This window comes from Centroberyx affinis, unplaced genomic scaffold (genome assembly GCF_046629955.1).
Source record: "Centroberyx affinis isolate AG114_WGS23_722 - 3 ecotype Tasmania unplaced genomic scaffold, CSIRO-AGI_Caff_v1 ptg000969l_1, whole genome shotgun sequence".
Taxonomy (NCBI): domain Eukaryota; kingdom Metazoa; phylum Chordata; class Actinopteri; order Beryciformes; family Berycidae; genus Centroberyx; species Centroberyx affinis.
The window spans coordinates 409,222-434,764 of NW_027279540.1; the positions used below are offsets into that span (position 1 = coordinate 409,222).

Below are 25,543 nucleotides of genomic sequence, written 5' to 3' on the forward strand. Positions count from 1 at the left end.
GTATCCTAAACCAATATATTGACAATTTTCAGACTTTTCCTTTATAGCAGCAGCAGCTATAAAGTCTCTAAATAAACAGGAGACACATTTCAGTGGGAGATAAACTATACATTGCTCCCATTATAGATGTTATGTAGCCAGGACAGGGTGGGGTGCTGCAGCAGACTTTGGTCTTTTTGCACTGATTATACTGGATTTTGTAACAACCTTTGAGGTGATTGCCATGTTACAGTTTTGTGCTTGTTGGATGTCATCTGCTTTGTAATAACAATCCCAAATGACATAATATCCATTTTATTTTAACCACTAAAAATGGTTTTGTGTTTGAACTCAACAAACTATCAGCTGTATCATCCATTAGTTGATCCAGTCTTACCTCAATTTAAAATGTCAGCTAGTCTTTAAGTCTTGAATATCCATGATCTCAAATTCAAGCACTAGGCTGCTGGTTTCTCCTGTGAGCAGTCTGGCCAGCTCAGCTTCTGCTATGCTCATGCATGCTTTAGCCACATGGGGTGACAGATGGAATTAGAGATGAATAAGCTGCACACTGCCCACTCAACATCTACGATTGGTCACATTGTGAGCAACTGACAAATGTAAATGGGAGTCCTCAATTTGATACAGTGGGTGTTCAAAATGAAATGAGTTTAAATTTCAGTATTGCTGAATTACTTACAATTGTTAATCCAGGAAGCTAAAATTGAGAAATACAAGAACTACATTCATTACTTATACCAGGGGCCAGATGCATAAAACTGTAGATTCAAGACTACAAATTTGTGTATGCACCAAATTGAAACATGCATACGCAATCTTTTCCCAAGATTTATAAAACCCTGCTTATGTGGTGTTTACACCTCTCTGTTGTCTCAATCATTGTGAAACTGTGCACATGAGCCTAATGCCCCAATTAGCCATAAGTGGATGTCAACACACCTCTGTTTAATCTGGTTTGGACATAAACACCAGTCATCTTTATGGGCCAGAAAATCAGATTCGTTCTCTCCTTAGTCTTGCATTGGCATCCTCTAACGGCACCAAAGCAGCCATTATATTGTTCTGAACAGCAATTACTCACTGCTATATATTGTGAGCCATAATAGGCTATGGATTGATCACACTTGAGTAGGTATAATTTATGATCCGATGTGTGTTAATCTTATTCCCACATTACTGTATGATTTGGGTGACAATATGTAAACCTATTTACTCACACTAGAGAAAAGGATGTTAACAAACGCATCTATAAATGTTATATGCAACTCTAATGAGACCTAATACCATGGTGTGCTGAAAAGATTTAGGCTCCAGATAAGATGTTGCTCAAATTCCAATTTCTTGACATTATCCTTCTCTTTGCCACATTGCTATGTCACACTCAGCTCAACTGACTCATAAAACATTCTTTTTTATAAATACCAATTTCTGTGTGGAAAGTTGCGTATGCATTCTTTTTGTGTGTACGAATCATTTATGCATTTGGCCCCAGATCAACTCTGAAATGCATCCTCCCACACATCTCTATGAACGTCCCCTTGACTTTGATTTGTGCCAAGTGTCTGATCACACCTTTATAAATACTGCCTTAATACAAATATGGGCCCTTCCGATGTGTTAAAAATGAGCGCACATACACGCTCATACATGATGATATGTCAGCACATTGTCCATCAGCAAATAAGAAGAATCCGTCTCCACTCCGCCTCTAATCTGTATTATCTGCAGGCAACAAGTTGACAGAATAGGAAGCAGGTATGCTTGAATAAGCAAGCAAAAATAAGCAATACATCTAGAACACTGGTATTGTCCTGGGTGCCTTTGTGTTGATTTATTCAACACTAACAACAACCAACAACAGCAGAGTTAGCCAAAGCAGAGTCTGGGGGATGTCCCAAAGCTTTGTTGAAGACAAATTACTTAAAGCTCTGTTGACTTTGGATGGTGGGGTGGTGGGTACTGGTAACAGACAGGCATACATTGTTTTGGCAAGTTAGCCCCCCCACCACAACCACCACCAAGAGTCTAGCTAAGCTGCTGGCTTTACTCTTGTACACACACAGACACACATGCAGAAGCATTAAAGGGTAAGTAAACACCAAACCGAAATCTGTGTAAAGCTTGACATCTGATGGTAAAAAGCATACTACTGAAATTGCCATCTGCTTTTGGCTGATCCTTGGTGCCAGATGATATCGCCTTCTATAGAGTACAACAGGTGGTGAGTTACTCTTTAAAGTTAGTTAAAGTTTTAAATATCAAAACCCACATTGACCAGCTATGTGGAGCAGTGCTTAGTTGTGTTGCCTTCCCACTTATACGTCATCTGAAATATCTGAAGCATTTTTCATCTCATCAAGATATTGAGTAATGGCTCTGTCTGGACTGTGTATAAACTCATCAGGATGCAGATTTAATTTTCAAAATGAAAGGTATTTTTTAGTGAGGGTAGATAACAAAGTTGCATGCCCACAGGTCTGAGAAGCATAGACATCCTAGAGCATGTTAAACGTCGGGATTTTTTACCTCTGAGTGAAAGTTGGAAGCTTCAGTAACAAACTGACCCTAAAATGCAACAAACAACAAAAAAACGTAACTGGTTTAATTGCCTCTTTTCAGACTCTGTTTTTATCCACTTTATTGGAGTATTTCAGTCAAAGGTATCATTAAAAGAGAACACTAGCTAACTTCTTGCAGTCATGTATGCTATTCTGTTGGCTCAGGACAGTTAAATCAATATTTGTAAACCTGAACAACTCTTGCTCCAAGCTAGAAACCACTGACTAATCCCCGATGCCATCAAAATGTACAACTTGAATGAATGTTTCAGGTTTAAACCTAAAATTGATTTTATTGCAGTGATGGCTAGTCTGAAATAGAAACTCTTCCCTCAATGGAGCTGCATCACAGTTTAGGGGGTAGGACAATTTTTTCTTATTTCTGGCTATAGCAGACAGTAGTGAATATCTTGTAATACAAATTGATCTGTGCTGTGACACAGGATACACATATGAGTGCTGAAATCCAATGATGTAACCGCCATTGTTTAGTTTATTTGAGGAGGGGAGAACACAACAATCCAGCAGGGATGCACATCAAAACAGCGCTTTGTGGCCCGCTCGATACAGATGGTCTCGAGCTGATTGCAAGCAGACCCTCAAGCAGTTTTTTGTGAGAACACACTCGGAATAACGACAGGAAAATAATGCTGAATGCACTTCGAGGAAACGTCTTGAAAACCTGGCTACAGGAGCCGTTTAGCTCAAACTTGTGGAGTAAATTGAGTACACCTGGTAGTTGGGTCGGATCGAGGTCGGATCACGTTCCCACCACAAACGAACCGCTCCAGAGTTCGTTTGGGACTGGACTGAGACCACCTCCCCTAAAGGGTCTCGGTGCGGTTGTTTTGGTCCGCACCCAAGTGCGATTACTGTGTTCACACCTGCCCAAACAAATCGCACCAAGGGGGAAAACGAACCAGAGTCCGCAGAAAAATGCCCTTACTGTTTCATGATACTTGTGCCAAATCAGATGCACTTTGAATGGGAGAACTCTCTTAGGATGTCACATTAAATATCTGCACTAATGTAATGTTTGGGATCGCTCGTGTGGTAGTAAGCTAATTTTTTTCAGGCAATATCAAGCATGTGGTCACCCAAGCCTGCCTCTGTCAGCACATCTATTTTAGCATGTGACCTTGATGATGATGAAGCTGCCTCTTGGCAAATAGACTGAACAAATGTAGGTTGTTGACCTGCTCTTGTGCTTTTGTTTTGTGACTGTTGATATCACGGCAACAGCAGTTTACATCAACAAGCCAATAATGTCATTCAACAACAGTTAATAACAACATCAGTCAGTCAAGTCAGATACAGACTATAAGAACAGCCCAGAAAAGAAAGTAGTCCAAAGTGTCAGTAAGCCAACACCAGTCAGTAAAAGACTAAAAACAGTCGACAGCACCATTAGTCGAGTCAAAACAACAGCAATCAAAAACAGTCAATAAATGGCCAATGACTTATACCAGATAATAACATGAACCAAGCTCAGTTTTTCTATTGCAGTGGTGCAAGACATGGACATTGGGTCAGTCAGTCATCAGACACTTCCTTCCTTGTAGTAAACAAGATGATCATTAAATTGGTGATTTCCCACTACTGCACACTCCCCCCATTTATGTGCATGCCATGGGTTCTCCCAGATTATAGTGCCAACACTGATCAGAGTATTTAGTCTTTGACTAACTAGTTTAACAGTGTGATTAGCTGATTTCTGATCCCTGATTGTAATGATGCATTTTGTGTTACAGTACCTTCTCACAGTTAGTCGGTGCCAGACAGTTGTTGAGTTGTCCCTCCTAGGGCTGAAACTATTAGTCAACCTAATCAACTACGTCGATTACGAAAATACGTCGATGTGGATTTTTATCATCGACACGCCGCATATCTGTACATTTTCAGGCTGTATCAGGGCTTCATACAGTCAGTGATGCAATAGGTGGCAGCAGTGCTTAAAATGTCCAGCTGATCGACATGCGGTAGACAGGCAAAGAAGACGTTTCCCTAATGGAAGATGGCTGAAAATACCATGGAAAATACCACCGGACCTGCGGGACGTTCAAAGAAATTTTCAAAAGTCCAGGAATTTTTCAGTTCTAAAGCCAACGATACAGCAGAGTAAAACCCCTGTAGAGTAGAAACTGATAGTAGTTGGTGAGTAACGTTGTTTATGCTACCTGGCTGTCAGTGATAAGTAACATGACGTGGCTGGCTATGATTAGGTAACTACTGACCTGAGAGGATAAACTCTCATCTCCAAACAAAACTTTTTCATAAAACCTAAAAGCCATAAATCCAGTCTGCTATTTTCTTTGCCACTAAATTAATGTTCATGTGAAGAGTATTTTATAATTTAGAATTAAACAAAGGCGCTCAAATATAACGGTTACACAATGTTAAAGAACAAGCCCAAAGTTAAAGAACAAGCCCACAGTTAAAGTAGTAAATTCATCTGGTCTCTCACCTCTACTTGTACACAGAGAATCCATGGCTTTTTTACAGGCATGAAATTACTGAATAAAATTCATCAATACATTTCTGTATTATCAACACCTAAATATTATTCTATCATAACATACAGAGGTGTATAGATGATTTTCTCTTTGAAGTCTTGACAGAAAGCATCCTCCACCTGCTCCTCAACGACTTGAGAGCTCAATAAAGCTTTCAATGTTGAGCCGCTTGATCCAGTTTTATTTTGTTATGACTAATCTAACTAAGAAAATAATCGTTAGATTAATCGAAAAAATAGTCGACAGATTAATCGATTACCAAATAATTGTTAGTTGCAGCCCTAGTCCCTCCATAGTTCGTTCTGAGTTAGCACCATAATAACACCCTCTCCCCTTGTGTTAAGTGATCATCACTCACCCGATGTTACAAGCTCGAAACTTTGCAAGTCTCGCAACTTTACAATCGTGGCAAGTTCTGCAATGACAGTGGCTAATCTATCTATCTGTGTGAAAAAACAGCAACAATTTGCGGGGGAATATTTTTGTTACAACTTTGAGCTTGCAAGGCAATTTTGTGTAACAGATGTGGAATTTAATAAGTTTTGGGCAATGCTAATGAAACATTTTGGCAAACTATGGCTACTATGTTATGATACTGAAAGACAGCTAACCTACCGGAGCGTAGCAATGTCGTAGAGTGGATTTATTCTTGACAACTTATAAATATGATGGGTAAATGATGTGGCTATCCTGATCCTCTAGTAACTTTGCCTACAGCAACAGTTGATGCCAGCTAGGCACCATGGGACTACACCATCTGTACTTGTTCTATGTTTTACTATTTTGTTTCTAGTATTAGAAAAAGGCACTGACTTGTCGACTGACTGGCTTGTTATCGACCCATTGTGATTGTTGTTTTCTCCATGCAGGTGAGAAGTATGTTCCAGAGGACCTACGGGGAGGTGGTGACGCTGTCTCCTCCAGGAGAAGAGGACAGGAGGAGCTTCTTCTCTGACCTCCTCCTGGTCCAGGCTGCCAGGGCTCCGCCACGCCTCAGGAGCACAGGTACTAAGCCTATTCACACACGCAAGATGAGATGGTTATGACTCATCTCTTATTCTGCTGTCAGTTTTAGAGGGCAGTATTGTCTGCATAAGCTTCCTTCCCTCCTGTTCTCAATCTTGCCCTAAGTCATCTTTGAATTCAGTTCAAGGTAGAGGAGCAGATGCCACCTAATTGGTGTTGTTGAGGGTACCTCCAGTGGGTGTACCCAGTTCTCAGTTTGAAAGGAAAGACCTTTTTGGTTTAAGCTTTAGCGGTTGTAGCTCAGATTTTATGTTCTGCCTTAACCAAGCTTTTACTTTGCGACCTTGTTACAGTCTCTGAAGTGTGTTGGGGGTCCTGGGAGGGGGGATGATGAAATCTCCATCTCTGTGCCAATTGGTATGGCCTCTTTCTGGCTCCTCTTATCCAAGTAACACACCCCCTGGAGCTGGAGACCTCATCCACCACTTGGTTTTACTGTTGAGGTTGACATGTTTTAGTCGGTATTGGTTTAATTTCACTTCAGATTGAGAATAGAAGCCTACTAATGCCAGGTGCTGAGGCGCTGCACAGACAAGCGTAGGATTCGCCCAGTGTGAGGCCTGTACACTCCTGGAGTCCCCCCCCAACCCCTCCACCCCACCATCACTTCTCCATCCACCCTTCCGACTACCCCCTGCCGTTCCCCCAGTTCTCAGTGCTTCCCAAGCTATCCGTTCCAGCTCAGTGTGAGAGAACTGTCCACCCGGGCTTTCAAATGGAAATGGTGCCCAATGGTTGATCCGCCGATTCCTCATTGATGCGAGGTAGGGGTCCCCCGCTTTCCTTGCCCGGTGCTCTTCGGGGGTTCCTGCCTGAATAAGACAGCAGTCTGGCTTCCTGCAGAGATGCCGGCAGAAAAGCAGGGAAAAGAATTGCCATGAGAGGACCCGGCCGCTATTAGCCATAATTAGAATCAGGGTTTGGATAGCTGCTAGCAAGTGCAGCCGCCTAAGGTGCCGTGGAGCCTTCGTAACGATGCCGGCAGATGCCTGGGGCTAGGACTGGGGCCTAGGGGGAGGAGGAGAGGATATCTGCTTGCCTTGCTTCATCACTCTGTCATTGGCCAGAGGCTATCCCTTAGTGTATTTCAGAAACTGTGTTTGTGGAGGGGCTTAACTGTCTTTTTTCTTCAGTTGCAAGCATCTTGAATTGTGTTTTCTTCCTCGGTATGAACATTTTTTTTGTTTTTTTGTTTTTAGTTTGTGTCTGCAATGCTGTTAAAAGGAAAAGGTCAGGGGTTAGGTTTGAGATGGACCTTCTAGTTCTTCCAAGCAATGCTAGCTGTATGTGTATATTTCTTTGCATAGTGGGTAGTGTGAAGTGATTTTGCCCCCAGATGAGGTCTTTCATGTTGTGTTGTTTTGCTGTGGGCAAACACACAAACTTTCTTTCTTTTTGTCTCTCAATCTCTCTAGGTATTTTGAGGTCTTGACCACAGATGGAGGCTTTGTGAAAAGTTGTACTTAGTTAGTCTACGCCTCTATCTATCCATCTCACCTGTCTCCCTCCTCTCACCCAACAGAGAGGTGTGAAGAGGCACTGTTGGTGGCAGAGGCTCCGGGCCCCAGAGTGCTGTCAGCAGAGGAGCAGCGCCGCCTGGCTGAGCAGGAGGAGAACACGCTCCGGGAGCTTCGGCTCTTTCTCAGGGACGTGACCAAGCGCCTGGCCACTGACAAGCGCTTCAGCATCTTCAGCAAACCAGTTGACATCGAGGAGGTAATGGGGAATACACTCTTAGGTTCTTACTCAGTGTGCGCGCGCACGCACACACACACACACACACACACACACACACACACACACACACACACACACACACACACACACACACACACACACACAGTGTTTACTCTGTAATTTTATGCAGCTGTGGTGCTTGGGGGGGATCATTGTAGTTTTGTCCCATATCTGTCGCTGTTCAGCTCCAAGTTATTTTTCAAGTTGAGGTTGCAGTGCTAAAAATGTTTTTAATCATAATAAAATTGTACTTGTAAAACATTTAGACTACATTTATTTTAGTTTTAGATGACGGTAAGACTAAATTACAATGCTAATTTTAATTTCACATTTTCTCTAGCAGCAGTGGTAATTTCCCTCATGTGGAGGCAAACCGCTGCAAAATGAATACAGAGGAAACACTGCACAAAGCCCTGTAAGGCCCTTTGAGACATGCTTATAATAAAGGGCTATATAAATACACTTGACTTGTCTTGCACACGGAGACACACACACACACACACACACACACACACATTCCTCCTAGGTCAGATTTTCTTACACTTTTTCAGCCTTGGCACCCAGATGAGAAATTTATTCTCTCACACTGGGACCCAAGCTAATTAAAACTTATTACTGGTCTTGTCATGTTGGGACCCACCAGTAATATGCCCACAACCCACTTCTGTTCCTGACTCATAGTTTGAGAAAGCTTGACATCTAGACATTTATGAAGTTGAACTAATCAAACTGACATTTGACAAAACACAGAGAATGCAAAGATCTTCCCAGCACATTCTCCATGTCCTGTATGTGTGTGTGTGTGTGTCTCAGGTGTCAGACTACCTGGAGGTGATTCGGCAGCCCATGGACCTGTCCACGGTCATGACCAAGATCGATACCCACCAGTACCTGACAGCCAAGGACTTCCTGGTAGACATTGACCTCATCTGCAGCAATGCGCTAGAGTACAATCCTGACAAGGACCCCGGAGGTAAGGAGGGAGACCAGAAACACATACAGTATGCCCACACACGTGCATGTGGGCTTGCGCATGAATACACGCATGCACACGCGCGCTTTGCACATTAAGGAAAGTTACATGAATTACATAAACATGCATGTGTGCACAATTCAAACGCGCACACTCCCACAGACGCATACATGCACACAAACACGATCACAGCACCTGCGCCACTGGGAAAAACTGGTTCTGTAGCTATTGTAGTGTTCCATTAGGCTGTCATTGTGTGAGTTAAAAATAATTAGATTTAACACTTAATGACTTATGAAAAGTGCTCCCAGGCAGTGGAATTACAGAACTTCAAATTGGTTTCCTTCAACTTGGAAATTCAAATGAAATAAAGTGCATACAGCCCCCACTGAAAGTAGCATTGCCACAGTTTAATTCATGTTCTGTAGCTCAGGAAGGCTGCATATGCATGAAAATTTAATTGTCTCTCTTGTCTTGCAATTTGAACCGATTTTTGTACCTCATTCTCCTCCTCTTCTCAGCACCTTTTCCACAGCCAAGTGTGGGCTCATAATGAGTGCTGGTACACACACACAAACAGACACACGCACACACACACACACACACGCACACATACACACACACACGCACACACACACACACACACAAAGAGGAATGTTGATTATGAGGGCTTACAAATCAATTAGAATTACATGTATTATTTAAGTAGGGCCTGTGTTCTTGTTTGCAGGACAGTGAATAGCCCATTTTCCCATGTGAAGAGATACATGCATACACATTCACTGTTCATGAATTATTTATCACTGGTGAAAATTAACATGGAAAATTTGGAAGAACTCTTGAGGGGCTAGCTTGCGGCACAGAAAGAAAAAAGGTACTTTCTGCCAGAATTGAATACTCCACACCAATACTGTGATGTTAATTGAAAGCTGGATAGGTCTACTTCAAATCACTCAATTGAAATTTTGATTTTATTTCTCATTGTGTGTGTTTAGTCTCCTTTGCCATCCTCCCCAGGATATAGTTGCCTGATGCTAAAGGGAAGCTATTTCCTGCCAGCCCAAATGAATAAATCATATCTGTGTCTTTGCAGGCGGAAGCCTGGGTCATTTGTTTGAATGCAGGGTCTGCAAATGATGCACTAAAGGGGCAAAATGCAATTAGGCAGTTTAATAAAGAAGACTAACGAAGCCTCTTGCCTGCTCATCCACTGCTTGGTCCAGGGAATATGGCCCCGCACAATTACACTGCTGGGGAAGTTCTACACCAGCTGACAAAGTGCTGGGAAATAACCTCATTATGCCTCAGTGGGATATTTCCCCCTGTCCTTCTTCCTATTTCTGTCGTTCTCTCCTTAACATACATCCATGCTATCTCCCTTGTCTTTCCCTCCCCACCTTCCCAAATAATCACTTTATTGTGTAAAAAAGAGACCAAATTGTTCTGTGCTGCACAGTGTGGCTCATTTACAAATACTTATCTATTGCTTGAGGAAAATGGCAGTAACAACTCTGACTATAAGGGAACAAGTAGCCAACAACGTTGTGTGTCAATGCGTCCTTGTCTGTTGGGGAGGGGGGGTTAGGCAGAGCCTATAAGGCTGCTGATGAGCCCTCAGCATCCCACCTGGCCCTTGTCACCTCTTCCACTGACAGACAGGCTTTCTTGCCGCTGTAATGCGCTTGCATGTGCACACACACTCAAACACACTGTCTCAATAATAAAGCACACACACTCTTGTACACACAAATTGCCTCCATCGCAATTAGGCGTCCGTCCTCCAATTAGACGAAAGAAGCTGGCAGATTGTGACCCCTCTGCCCCTCTCTGCCTGAACCGTTCTCCCTCTGCCTGCCGTAATGAGGGATGGCCTGTTTACAGTGGCTGTGCTTTTAGTCTGCCTCTTCAACTCAGTTTTTATTTTCTCTCCGTGGACGCAGGCTCCAGTGAGAGAGGAGGATTTAATGATGCTGTGGTAGATCGAAGGGGAAAGAGGTGTAAGCTGTATTAAGGTGTAAGGAGACTGTGTGTGTGTGTGTGTGTGTTTTCATCTATATGTGTGTTGTGTGTTGTGTGTGTGCTCATGCCTGTGTCTTAAATGGGTGAAGTGGTGATATCATGAGACTTTCTTGTATGTCCAACTTCTGCCCCCTAACAATTACCACCAAAGATAGCTCTATCCCTTTTATCCAAACTGTGAGAAAACACTGTAATCCATGTTCTCATAGTTACGTTGGAATGGGGTTGGTGGGTTTGTTTGTTTCGAGATAACCCTGGTTGTCTTTTTCTTATGTCCATGATAGGTTACTGAGAAACCATTTGCAGTTGTCCTGTTTTGTGAAACAAATAAACTGGAAACGAACTGCGCGTGAACGGGGTGTAAACTGGGATGAAAACAAGTCCTGGTTAGAGATGTGGTCAAAATTATGTTTCTGGGGATGTTTGGAGAGGCACATGGTTTATGGAGCTGAGAACTACTATGTTGCACGATTCTTGATGTTAAGAAAGAGAAGATTGATAAAAAAAAATATAGACAAAATCTGGCAGAGATACTGCTTGATATCCTTGGGTATAAAGGACATGTCTTTGAACATACATGCACACACATGCGTGCACAGAAAATCAGTTTTGTGGCTTGTGACACTAGTTTTATGTTTCACTGTCTCTTTCATTCCTAGACAAGGTGATCAGGCACCGAGCGTGCAGTCTGAAGGACACTGCCCATGCCATGTTCGCCTCTGAGCTGGACCCCGAGTTCGACCGCATGTGTGAAGAGATCAAGGAGGCACGCAGGAAGAGGGGTAAGAACACAAAAGAACATCATTGAACATCATTGGCCACTTTACCAAAGTAGGAAAAAATGGAACCAACTCAGAATTTTTCTCTTACTGTAGTCCTGGGAACAACAGGGAACAGAATAGCTTTCTTCTTCTACTTTAGACTGTCAACTCTGATTGCTGCCCATCTGTTGGTCACACCCGCAACTTACTCGGTTATCTGTGCCCCACTTAGGTGCAGCAATAAACAAGCAAATAATAAACATGTTGTCCCCCACCAGTGATGTAGTTCCACCCTTGGGTCAGTCAGTGATTGCTGAGTGTACTTGAAATATGAGTGAAATTGTATAAGCATTTTCGTATGGGACAATGAAAGGACAGATTGACCATATATTTCTGTTGCCTACTCTCCTCAGAATTAGGCTTACAAGTTATATCTTGAAATCTAGTAACTGTAATTGTCCTGTTTTTACTCAATACAGTACAAAATATAAAAACTACAACACGCAATAAATACAATCCGTACATTACACAATGTACACTACAATACAATTTATAATACAATATACAATATAACATACAACACCAGGAGCGTGTGTTACGAATAATATAAATGCTAAATGATAAGTGATATATGGTATTGCACAGTAGGTAAGTGGTAATATGATATAAGTAGTCAACACTGACGGCACAGTGGTAGTGCAGTGATGAGTGCAATAACAGTACAACAGTCCAACAACTGTACAATAACTACAGTGTCTTGTGGTTAGAGGTTTGCTCAAAAATTCTCCATTGACTCTCACTTCAACACATCAACCCAGTCTGTCTAAAAATGTAGGCCTTCTTGTGTGTGTCTTGTGGTTAGAGGTTTGTCCAAAAATTCTCCATTGACTCTCACTTCAACACATCAACCCAGTCTGATGTCTCCAAGTGTGTAGCGTGTGTAGACTATTATGTTACCTATGATAACTTTAACTGTATTGCTTTACCACTGAGTCCCCATTCATTGTCCCCCACATTGTATGATAACTTTAACTGTATGACCTGCTTTACCACTGAGTCCCCATTCATTGTCAATGCCGCCTCCTAGCGGCACAAAGTCAACGTTACAGTGTGACTAACTAACGAACGAACGAACTAACGGACGGAGACCGATCCATAGTCCCCCCTTTGGTGGGGGACAGTGAAGACTTGACATTGTACACACTAGCTATCGTATACACACAACAATACCCATCAATGCTGTCTTACAGATGAGGGGTGGCACCATGGGTAATTTCCCTGAAACTTCCTGAAATATAGGAGGAGCAATAGATATATTGATAATGTGTTGGTTGAAACTGAGGTTACAGTCCAGTGTGATGCTGAGTTACTTGAAAGCCTCAACCTGCTCCGATGCTTCTCCATTGATGGTTGTAGTTTTGGGGACATTGAGCTGTAGGATGTTTGTATCGCACCAAGAGGAGAGAGAGGAGTTCCATATTCTGTCAGGGAGTTCTTGTCACTGAGGAGTGCAAGAATGGCAGAAAGGCAGTGTTGTCAGAGTACTTGAGGTATGTGGTGATAGAGGTTGGGCTCAGGACACAGCCTTGGGGGGTGCCAGTGTTGGTTATGATGATGGGAGATGAACTGTTGCCTACCCTTATGACCTGTGGTCTGCAGAAAAAACTGTGCACCCACTGGTTCAGGTATGGAGGATGTTGAGTTTATGGAGCGTTTTAATTGGCAAAGTGACGTTGAATGTTGTTAATGGCTCAACTGAAGCCGGCAGGTTATGGAGAAGACACGCCACTGCATCCTTTGTCCCTTCCTTAACAGTTGGTAGGATGATGTTTAAAAAAAAGTCTCTCGAAACATTTCTTAATTATGGAAGTGAGAACAGCCGTCTGTAGTGGTTGAATTCTGATGGGTGGGGCCTCTTCGGAATTGCGATGATAGTGGATGTTTTGTGGAGTTGTGGCCGTCTGCAGGGATTTAATGAACAAGGAATGGAGGATGGGGGAGAGCTCAAGGTTACAGTGTTTTAGGACTTGCCCAGAGATTCCGTCTGGGCCTGCAGCCTTGTTGGGTTTGCATGACATCAGCTGCCGCCAGACATCCACCACCATGGGGAGGGATGTGTGTGTGTGTGTGTGTGTGTGTGTGTGTGTGTGTTTGTGTGTCACCCCTTTGCATGAGGAGGACAAGGCCTACAGGAGGTCATCCCATTCCCTGGTGAAGTCATGGGTGTCCAAGCTTGTATAGAAGGTGTTTAGGTTGCAGACATAGGAGAGGGGATCATCCACTGTTGTGGAAGATTTTGCCCACCTGACCAGTCAGTGCTCTGATGCGCTGGAAAGCCTGTTTACTGTTCACGGTGGAGAAATAATATTTTTCTTTGTATTTCAGTCCTGAGCATTAAGTAAGGGTATGTTCTGGCGCGCTCATTGTGTGTTTTGAGGAGTTAGTAATTTACCCATGGCACCAACCCTTTAAGACAGCACTATCAGAACATCACCATGCACTGTATCATAGGTGCAATTAATTATTAGCCTATAGATTTTTGTAAACTACATTGATGAGAAACGCTATGCTTGAATGCCAACTTAGTGCATCGTTGAACCTCCAATAAACTGAACCTAAAACAAAAATTAACCTGGATGGTTGTTAATTTACCTCAGTGGGACAACCAAATAAAATAAATATATGGGAAACCCTGCCTTAGATTTTAGTGAAAATACAAAGAAATACAAGCACCCAAATACAAGGAGAACACTCAATTGCTTGTACAATGAGCCCTGGCCAGTGCATTTTGGCTGTGTAGTGCAGGGCTTATTGTTTCTTCTTTTCTCTTCTTTCCTCCTTTTAAGAAAGCCTTTGATAGATCATGTCAGAGGATAGAAGCTTGCTTTTCCTTTTGCATAATGTATTTTGAAAATCAAGTAGAACCTTTTATGTTTTCAATGGGGGAAAAAAAACCCCAAAACCTTCTGTAGGTGAGCCCAATAGTACTTGATAGTACTTGATGGAGCAATCACAGTTTTTAGTGCAGAGTATGTGGCACAGAAAGGAGTGATGCCCGAGGCTCCGGTCTTCCAGACAGTACCTTCTGTGCTAGTTGTCTGCCTGGCACTCGGCAGCTGTAGGCTTACCAAACAGCCCAAAGCAATGCTGAGTGGACTTCAGGGTGGATCTAGTTTAGGCACATTCATGCACATACAGTATACACTATGCAAGCTATTACACTTGTATCAGCAGCCTTTTTTCGTATAGATTTTTATGCATGTTGATAAATATTGAGCACACAGGCATTTAATAAGGTGCAAATATGCGTGTTGGTATTCTTGCACACATGGAGATGGGCTAATGAACACACTTCCTTATAGTAAACAGTACCCCATGTAATAAGGCTCCTATTTACATATGTAAAACCATGTGTAAATATACTTGCCACTAAATAGAAACATGCATACATCTAAGCGCTTTATTGTTCCTGTTCCCTCAGGGAGCAGATTCCTGGGCTTAGCTTTGCCCTTTCCAAGACAAAGAATGTCTGTGTGTTCATGTGTGTGTTGTGTGTGTGTGTGTGTGTGTGTGTGTGTGTGTGTGTGTGTGTGTGTGTGTGTGTGTGTGTGTGTGTGTATGCAAGAGGACCTGAACAAACACACAAATTATATGTGCAAAATATTAAGATCTATGTTGTGGTTCTATAGGTCTGCAGTTAGGGTTGTGCCTATGTACAATGTCATCGGACATCGATGATGGGCTGCCAGTGATGATGGACTTTTTCAAGTGGCGATGTTGAGGTTTTCTTTTTCCATCAGTGTAATATTTTAAAAATAACAATGTAGCCATTAGCCAAAACAACAAAATCATTGAACAAGAGGAATTTAGAACAATGTTCAGCTGAGTCAGCGGAGGAAAGGAGAGGAGAAGAGAGACACACACACACACACACGGCCCTACAGCTTACACTGTTCCAAAGAGGCAGCGTTCTCCACACTTTTAACTTATTTTAAGTCAGTAAAAAATATGGCCAGACTAGTTAAGTCTGTTTTTGAGCGCATTTATGGGCCAAAAATGTTTATCTGAAAACGGTTGTTTTCCCCATAATGCGAACCAATTGGAGAATGAAACTCGCATCAGTGAGACAGGACCCCTCCGCGGACAGCCTGTCCATGTGCCCGAGGGACTTTGGTTGCCTCAGTCAGACTTGTCAGGCAGCAGCCTCCTACAAGGCTAGAAGTCTCTCTGAATTATTAATATTTTAGCAGTGACAAAACTGCACTTAAGTGTGTGTGCTTATGTGTAATCACTGTAATTAGGGATACAGCAATGACTATTTTTAAGAAGAAATCATATAAATTATTGGTTGGTTCTCCAAATCTGTAGCTACTAGGTTAGCTAGCTAGCGTTGCAGGCTTACTGAGGGAACAAACGTCCCTCGGGCTCCCTGCTGCTGCTGATGTCATCAGCTATCGGAGATGTTAGATTGGGCGATGTGAAGATGTGTAAATGTTGGGCATTGCACAACTCTATTTGCAGTGCCCTTGTCTGTATGTTGTATCACAAATGTGTTCCCTCCCTCATCTTCATACCAAAAAAGAAGATAAGAGGAAACACAAGCAGTTTTGTGGATATGACACATGCACAGTACAAGTTAATCAGAATTAGTTTGTTTGCCCAGTACTGCTGCTACTGCTGAGGCATGTTTGCAAGTCTCACACTGCATACTGGCACTTGGTAAAAGGTTGGCAGGACCAGAATACAGTGGGAAATGACATACAGTAGACTATATATTATACATCCAATACCTTGCCACAAGAGACTGCACAAGTCGGAGAGAAATCTAACTGCTGCATTGTGTTTTCCCCCCTCATTCTGAATGGGCATGAGGCTATGTCCCCACATGCACCTTCTAGTGTTTCACTGTACAAGGATGTGGAAACAAAAAACATTCTGCCACATCAGAGCCACATCGTGCCTAGTGCTGTCAGTGTGATATCTCTTTTATCTGTACCCATGTCAAAGAGATGAGACTGTGTCAGGCATGTAGCCCTTATTGCATGTAGCCCTTATTGCTCTGGTCACCCCTGATTATTTATATATATTTAAAGCTTATCAGTGCATTGCAAAAACAAGGAGGTGACCCAGTTTTATTTGTTTATTTTTTAACAGATTATCAATGCACAGTCCTACTCCCTGAGGGCCTGTTGAGTTCTGACTCAAGCCACAGGGGCCTAGCTTTTCCGTGTTAAACGGGAAACTCTCATCAAAGAGGAGGCCGTTTTCAGGGGTCACTCTGTCGCGTCTGATTTCCTCTTTTAGCAACGAAAAGCACAGGATGCTAAATGAATATTGCAGGAGCAGAAGTCAACTGCCTGAGAGGAGGAATACAGCAGTGTGAATATTTAATCTCTTGGTCAAGCTCCTGCTGTAAAGCTATAAAGCTATCAATTAGTCCAGCACTGCATGATGTCCGTTCAAAACCCACCGCATATCTAGGGGAATGGCTACGCCCACGATAAGATGAAAGGAGCTATGATAAATTTAGCAAAAAGCTTAAATATAGCAGTGTCTGAATGGAAGTGTCTCCTTTAAGAGTTGTTGGGGCTTGTGTGTCCACACTTCCCTCTTGTTATTCTGGCTGCTCACCTTCCCACAATCCTCTTGTTCAAATTAAGGTGTTCAGTTCGCCTGCAGATTTCCCTCCAAGTGGATATTCACCGTCAAGCTCTCAGAGAGAGACTCATAGCCATTCAGAATCCGGACAGAAGGGGACACAAAAGCACATACTGCTTTAGGAGAACAAGCACGCATTCAGCAAGGTCCTCAGTGGCATCCGTGAAAGATAGCCTCGTAGTTCTGCATTAATATTACTGCTGATCAATGCGTGGTGGTGCTTCCCTCACCACCACCAAGACCACAACCCTGGTGGCCATCTTTGTCTATCGGCTCACATTGGCTCATATCTGTCAAAGTGCCTTCCTTGTCTGTTGGCGTTTGGACACACACACACGCACTCACTCTTCGCTCTTTGCCAACAGTTTGTTTCAATTGTGTTTTTCCACACACACATACACGCACACACATGTACACACACAAAGAGTATTGTCTGTTGTCGGTAACCGATCCTCTGTGGTGACTGCAGACCTCCAGACGCCGGCCCAGCCGACGGCAACTCCGGGTGCCGTGCCAACCAGGAAGCACCCCGCCGCAGGAGAGGAGCAGGCCGGGAGCAGCACTCAGGGCGAGGCCGCTGACAAGCAGTGCACCAGTAGTGAGTCCTCACACACTCTCTCACCACACACTCCAACACTCAGTTTGTGTGGCAAATCTGTGTGGACTGAATGAGCAAGGCAATTGAGTACTACAGTAGCAGTGACTATGCATGCCTATGTGTATATGGACTATGTACATGACACACACACACACACACACACACACACACACACACACACACCCAATAAGGCGAGGCTGATGACAATCATTCCAACAGTATTAAGTTCACTACCAGGGCAGGAAATAAACACAGTCTGCAAACCAGATGCTTGTAAATTTTGGTTTTGATTTGTGCATTTTCTAACTATTTGGCTTGTGAAATGGTGAAAGTGACCATTCACCAATGGAATAAACTCAAGTTTCCTGTTCCTATCTTTTTACATATACATGTAGCTTGCATGCCAGCACAAGTGCATATAAACACATTAGATAACACATGCCTTATTTGTGTCTCTGCATATTTTTACAGAAGTAATGCAGATACAGCACCAACCTATATACAAATGAAGCCAGAGCTTCTGAGAAGAAAACCCTGAAAAAATAAGCTGTCAAAATATCTCCCAAGTACTCTCCAAGTACCTTGCTGTCTGATGCACACACACTCTCTTTCTCCTTCTAACTGTGTTTGTCTGTCTCTGTCTCAGCAGCAAGCAGCTGTACTGTATTATAGCAGCATACCAGATGTATGTGATGGCACACACCCGTAGGCTTCACACACACACACACACACACACACACACGTTTCTCAGCAGTGGAGAGGCAGCACAGTGGGCAGCCTCATTAGAGAGGCTGTTCTCTCCTACCCACTCAGAGCGTGACCACGCCACAGAGCAATTACATGCCCACCTATGGCAAGCGGCAGGTGCCCGAGGGCGAAGGGAGGGCCGGGCATGGGCAGGGGGCAGACAAACGAGGCCGTTACCTGAATGAGACAGATCTAAGCAGGCTGTGCGTGTAACCGGAGCAATTCTCTGTAGCTTCCACCTGGACAAGATATGGAGGATGAGGCTGCGCTAGACACTGAGCTAAAAGAAAGTGCAGCAATGACTGGAGTCCCCCACAGTCATCATGAGATGTACAGAATGAACGTGAGGCAAAAAAATATACTAGGGACATTCCTTGCTGGTAAGGTACATATGAGGAAATTAAAGTATGAATTCCCCAAAGAAAAACCATGGCACTCCGTCTGCGGGTACAAAAATGTAAAGCCTTGATTATAGTGGCTACATATTAAAAACAGCGTATCGACCAAAAACTGGTCTTTGTCAGAGTCAAAGTGCTAAAGCACTTACGTGACTGACAAGCAATATCCCTAGAATATATTTTAGGTATTGTACCCGCCAACCACATGGCATCAGTTTTTGATGTCTTCTACTACCTCATATCCAAGAAGCGCTCCTTTCGTATTCTTTTTTCAAGATGAACATGAGGCATACAGGAGCGCTGGGCTACAAGGCATAATGTATATCGCTACATGTTTTGCCCTCTGCGAATGAAAAAGATTCACCCAACTCTTTGTCAACATTGTCTTCTTTCGAGGAAGATATGACATGCCTCCGTTTATTGGCTGATGTATTGTTTCATGATGCTGTGTTGATTGATTTTATCAGGACAAGACTGTATTTTCAGCACTTCACCTGCTTCAAGCTGCTTCATTTGGATAAACCGTTATTGAACCATTATTGTCAATAGAGCAGGCAGCCCAATTATAATGGCCTGTAGTAGCCTAATCATGGACAGATTTTTTTGATTTATTTTTTACTTAGTGTAGTACAGTTATCCAACACAGGGTGGTGCTTGTCTCTCATGAGAGCCTCCCTAATAGGACCCCTGCTGTGTGGGTAAACCGTTCCTTCTCCTGGGGAGAAGGCACCCCCTTGAGAGATGAGAGCCTCTGTCGGCCACCATAAATACTGTAAGACTCTGGGCATGTCTAAGTCTCCAGCTCACTGCTATTTATCTTGCTGTGCTAGGCCAAGAAAAAGTGGCGATGTGGTAGGAGGGGGATATTCAGGCCTTACTGTACAGTTTTCCCTGCAATCTTAAAACAATCCAGGGTAGACTTTTGGGGCTTGGATTGGTAGACAGGAACAGTAGGCTTGATCCTGTTGTTTTTCAAAGATCTCTTTTTTTTGGCTTGGGGGTTTTAGTCATAATTGTCTAAGACTTATTTGACCTATGTTTGACTGTAGGTATTATTTTATGACATTAATAACCATTCAACTGCACATTCCAGTAGTTGGATTGCACTCCTTACTGGTCTGCCAAACTAATGCCATATTTACACTAGCAAAAAATGTGGCTTCTCACATCTGGTTTCAAAGAAATGTCTGGCTAAAGAGTGTGTGTGTGTGTGTGTGTGTGTGTGTGTGTGTGTGTGTGCATATGTATAGTTTTTGTCTGTTGTGTGAGCAGATAGAATTTGAGGTCAGAGTCTCTAAAAATAGGTTTTGCAGCCAGATTCTTCCCACATATAAAACAATACATTGTCCAGATCCCTCTTCAGAACCAGATGTGAAAGCCAAAGTGTTCCTTAGTCTGCACAAGGCCTAAGAGTGATGGTGAACAGTAGGCCTGTATAGGCTATTCTTATTTTAGCTGCAGTCTTTATCTATGGAGCCAAGTGTCACAGATGCGGACCACTAATTTAGCAGCTCTTGGGAGAGTCGTTATCAGCCTCCACCAGAGGCTTAATTAATTAGGCTAACTTGGGTAATTAATTTGTGACATCGGCAACCAGTTCTCACCTGGAGCACCTCAGCAAGGCAGCTACCTAGGTCCAATTAGGCTAATTGATCACAAAGTCAATTATGTCTTGAGATATGACACAACTTCACATAGCTGAAGAGAAATGCATCTGGTGGATGAGACGCCATGAGTCTGCGCAGTTAGTGAGGTGACAAACTGTTGACGACCTTGATCCCACTGTAGCCAGGTCAATTTGGGGCAGTTGACTTCCCCCTCCTCCTATGTGGAAGGTTAGGACACTTGGAGGGCAGATCCCAGATCATTACCTGCAGGGGGGAAGCCTATCTGGAGCTGTTTAGGTCTGCAGTTCTATAGGGTTTTTATCTGGGCCACCTCTCTCTCTCTCTCTCTCTCTCTCTCTCTCTCTCTCTCTCTCTCTCTCTCTCTCTCTCTCTCTCTCTCTCTCTCTCTCTCTCTCTCTCTCTCTCTCTCTCTCTCTCTCTCTCTCTCTCTCTCTCTCTCTCTCTCTCTCTCTCTCTCTCTCTTCTCTCTCTCTCTCTCTCTCTCTCTCTCTCTCTCCCTCCATCCCTCTCTTCCACTTGCCTAGAGCTGAGACTGGCCTGTGACATTCAGATATAACAGAGAGTAGTGCCAGGGATGAGATGCATTATTTGGGGCTGTGGGGAAAGATATGCGAAAGGCTTTCTGAAGTAGGCTAAGGGCATTCCTGAACCGGTGTTAAAGCGGTAGCTGTGGCTAAGCCTGGTTCTGGAGAGCTAGATGGGTCGGCCAGCTGCTGCCAGGTCAGTCGAGGGGAGGAAGATGGTAAACCTTGTTGCTGGGAAGAAGGATGTGGTTTCCATTAGCCTGCTTGAATAGCTCTGTCACAGTTTCTCCACTTGCCCGCCTCCCTCCCTTGCTTGCTCACTCCCCCCCCTCTCTATCCCTCCCTCTTTCCTGTCACTCCCTCCCAAGGGTAGCAGGAAAACACAGGCCCCATTACCTGGGCCACGGCCCTGGGTTCATTCTTAGTGCATCACCACTAAGATCCAGTTCATATGCAGTGCCTTCCCTTCATTCATAATTCAGTCCCCTCAGTCTTACTCATTCTATCATGACTGTTTTCAGCCAGCTAAATCAGATGGCTCTTTGCTAATCCAGACAGAAGGCATGTGCAATGGAACGCTGAATTGGATCTTTCACTTCTGTTGTGAACATGTTTATAATGCCTTGCTTTAGTGTTTTTCTTTAACATCCGAGCAGGGCTGGGCGATATTGACAAAATCAAATATCACAATATTTTCGACTGAATACCTCAATATCGATAATGTGATGATATTTTGTGGATGAGTATTTGTGCTTTCATAAGATATTTACACACAAGAAAAATTTGAAAATTGGTAATGATCATTATAATCAGTAACGTGCAATCAGTAATAAGTAATATGGATATGATGAGCAGGTAAAGCCATTCATTGTTCATTTTACTCAGCCAGAACAGGCTAATTTAATAAGTTCAGAAAATTGTATCGCTTTACTGTAACGCAGCCTTTAAGACCAGGAAGTATTTTAGTAAGTAAGTTATTTCACAACATTACGATAATCAAAATCCCACAATATCTAGTCTCATATCACAATAGCAAAAGTTTTTTTTTTACATGTTCCACCAATTTTATTCCAGTACTAGTTGACAAGATTCTTATTCAGCTGTTGAACTGTGTTTACGTGGAAAACAAATCACGATACAGGCGCTGCATAGTTTGTCCTCCACGTCAGTCAATAGCACGCCCAAGGCAACAGCCACCAGGCTGCATTCATGTAGATGGAACACCGCTGTGTCTTTCCTCTCCCCTGCCTTGCATCTCACATCACAGTAAACAGACAGCTTCTCTGCCCGTCTCCAATGCCAATCCATCACAAGACCTTGATGGGCAGTTTTTTTTTTGTTTTTTTTTTTTAAAGTAATGATAAACACTCCTGCTTCGTTTTTTTTTTTTGTTTTTTTTTTTACATCAGGCTGAATTAGATGTTGAATAAAAGGATGACCTGGATCTTGGCTCAGGACAGAAGGACAACCAGGCACACAGCCTGTGACTTGCTATGATGGTCACAGCACTTGCTGAAATAGATTAGCAGAAGGAATATTTTTTTTGTTGAAAATGCAATGCTAGACAATTCCTGATAGACAATTCCTTTCACTTAATTTCCTCTTTTGGGCTATTTTTTGGGTTCACAAGACCTTTTTATACTACTCATTGTGAGAAACTGAAGAAAGAGAAGTTTAACCTTGAAGCCAGTGCATTTTACATGCTAGTTGATGTCCATATGTTCTCCAAAGTATGTTTTATTTGCCAGCCCTCTCCCTACCCTATTAACTTGTAATTGGATCAGTAGTGCAGACCAGTTGTTGCCTTGTCTCCTCCTCTACTCTGGGATTGCTACATGCTCTTCTCATTTGACACAGTATATCTGTGGATGGAGAATAGAGAGTGAACATGTGGACACATACTTGGCCAGTTTATCTAGCACCAGGCTGCTACCTCAATACCACTGGCCTGTAAAACTCTCCAAGTCCAGAAAAGGGGAAGGGACACTTGTTCTTTGATCCCTGCTTTTTTCCTCCTTCCTCATCTTCTTTCCTTTCCTCCATAATTGAAAATTAGATAAGCAAATCTGATGATTGACTCCTGGGTACTGTGCTTGATTAAACATCCCCTATTTGACAAATTCTTTCAGAGAATGCAAAGCATGGTTTTTTCAAAACCTAAATTTAAAATGCTTTGCCCTAATATGGTTCTTATATCCAATCTGTAAAACAATTATTGAAAATGAATGCTCTATCTATAACAAGTAAATTGTAGGTTCCATTTACATTTGAAATGAAAGTAAATTGACCACAGCCCCCTCTGAAGGGCAGCTGGTCCAGACTGCAGGTGTTAAATTGTTCCATGTTCTGTGGATGCACCTAATCTGAATTTCCTCAGCTTCTAATGGCTCAGCATCTAATTAGAAAATGCTAGTCGTTGACAACAGAAAAGGAAACATCTTTCCCGGAATTGAGACGGCAGTGTTATTATTAGTTATTAGAACTGGACACAGATTCTCCCCAAGCTGCTTCCCGGCTACCAGGCAAAAACAATCTTGAGTTGCACACTCCGACGCCCTGTGGCGCTCACTAATAAAATCCCTGCAAAGCCCTGAGCCAGTGAGCTTTCGGCATAAGCTGCCATTTTGTGGGCACAGATGCCTGCTGGAACATTGTGGCACCAAGCGTGAAATGAATGTAAAATCAACCATGATGCCTTTTGCTTCCATTTATTGTTTTAGGGTGCAGATGAGCTGACATCAGTGAGCGTCTCTCAGAGGATTCAGTCTCTGTCTCTCTGGCTCTTTTAATTCCCAGCGTATCACCAAGCATAGTTGTTTGTCTTCTGGACGTGTGTTAAGTGTACACACTTGGCAAGGTCGGGTGGCGATCCTCCTCACAGGATTTTAATATCTGTTGTTTATTACTGTGCAATGCAGATAGCTGCAGATATTATTGTAAACAGCTCACATGTCTGCCTGATAGAAATGAGCCTGGAGAGTTGCACTGGAATGATTGAGCGTTGCTCCTCATTGCCTCCTTGCATGCCCAATGAAGGCAAGCTGTGCTGCCTGAGGATGTGGGGGGGAGGGGAAGGGGAGACGGAGAGAGAGAGAGAGACACTTTTGACCACTAGACAGAAAGAGTTACACTGCTGACTATGCCCGATTATGATATATGGTTATTGCCTTTTCAAAGGTTATGCTTTGTGTTTTACAGAAGATGCCAGGATAGGGGCAAGGGTGAGCATGTAAAATACTGCCAATGCGTAGGCGTCCATATTGAGCAGGGCTCCTGAGGTAATTTTAATGCTGTTTTTTCTTCCGCTGATGTCAAAGTCTTGTAAAGCTTAGCAGATTTTTCCATTATGTTGATGCTTGATGGTTATTGAGGCAGCCTTAATGCAGTGTCTAAATGCTGTTTTGAAATTTCTGCTGATGGACTGTCTGCTTAATCAGTTAGATGGCCAGACAGGAGTGACACATTTATTGTTTTGAGAGCCTGTTTTCAGTTTAGGGATATCTTGGCCGTCACAAATTACGTTCGAAGGCTGCCATGGGTGGTAGACAAGTCTTGGATTTTCAATAAGCCTTGGCTGGCCTGCCATTCTAATTAAAGTGGATCTAATGCTGGGCTTTCTATGATAAAGAGCCTCTCTCTTTTTCTCTGTTTCTTTCCAACACTAAAGAGCAGCCCAACTTTGCTGCATTTAGGCTAAACTACAGACAGAAAATTACACAAGGTCTCCTGGGCATTTACACTCATTGTTTTTACCATAGTGCAGTCGATTAGTCAATTTCGGTAAACATCAGAAGCTAGTAAACACCAAGCAGCCTAATGGAGTATTCCCTCTCCCTGCCCGTTTCTGATAAGTTCTAATTGACTGGAACAATTGCACAAACATGATGCACTAGTGCTAGATTACTTGGAATGACTTATGGATTTGTTGGTGAGATCCAAATTACATTTTGCATTTTTGTGCACTGCTTAACCCGGCTTGATGGAGACCGAACTGGTGTCTTTTTCCCGTTATGGTCTACCCATTATAACGTAGCTACCTTGTTTTACTTGGTGCAATTGGAATGCAGTGATGTTGTGAAGTTACGATAAATGGTTTGCTAATTTTGAATATTTGCTTCCATACTCCACTCAGAATGCCATTGGAGGCAAAGTAGACAACTTTATCCCCTGTTCTTCTTGGTTCATGACTTTTAGGGTTTGCAGTGGGGTTTTTTTTGCTCAGTGTATATTTTTTGTATGTGTTTTAAACCCTTTTCTTGTAGGGATAAGAAAGAAGGTCTTCACTTAGTAGCAGTGGTCCTCTGGTTATTGATACTAGTCTCCGAAGCTCCAGTGCATTCTTCTTTGAACAAGTCTCCTGTCCCAGAATAATGGATAAGCTAATGTCTACATTTTCCTTGGTG

General features: G+C 43.0%; 1 protein-coding gene across 1 annotated transcript in view; it reads left to right on the plus strand.

Moving 5' to 3' along the window:
* Nucleotides 1-25,543, plus strand: part of atad2b (ATPase family AAA domain containing 2B) — an 84,378-nt gene that overhangs the window by 22,388 nt on the left and 36,447 nt on the right. The window contains exons 20-24 of the mRNA XM_071522243.1: nt 5,941-6,076; nt 7,620-7,813; nt 8,648-8,807; nt 11,486-11,608; nt 17,715-17,843. Coding sequence (XP_071378344.1) covers nt 5,941-6,076; nt 7,620-7,813; nt 8,648-8,807; nt 11,486-11,608; nt 17,715-17,843 — 742 coding nt within the window. The remainder of the gene's footprint in view (nt 1-5,940; nt 6,077-7,619; nt 7,814-8,647; nt 8,808-11,485; nt 11,609-17,714; nt 17,844-25,543) is intronic.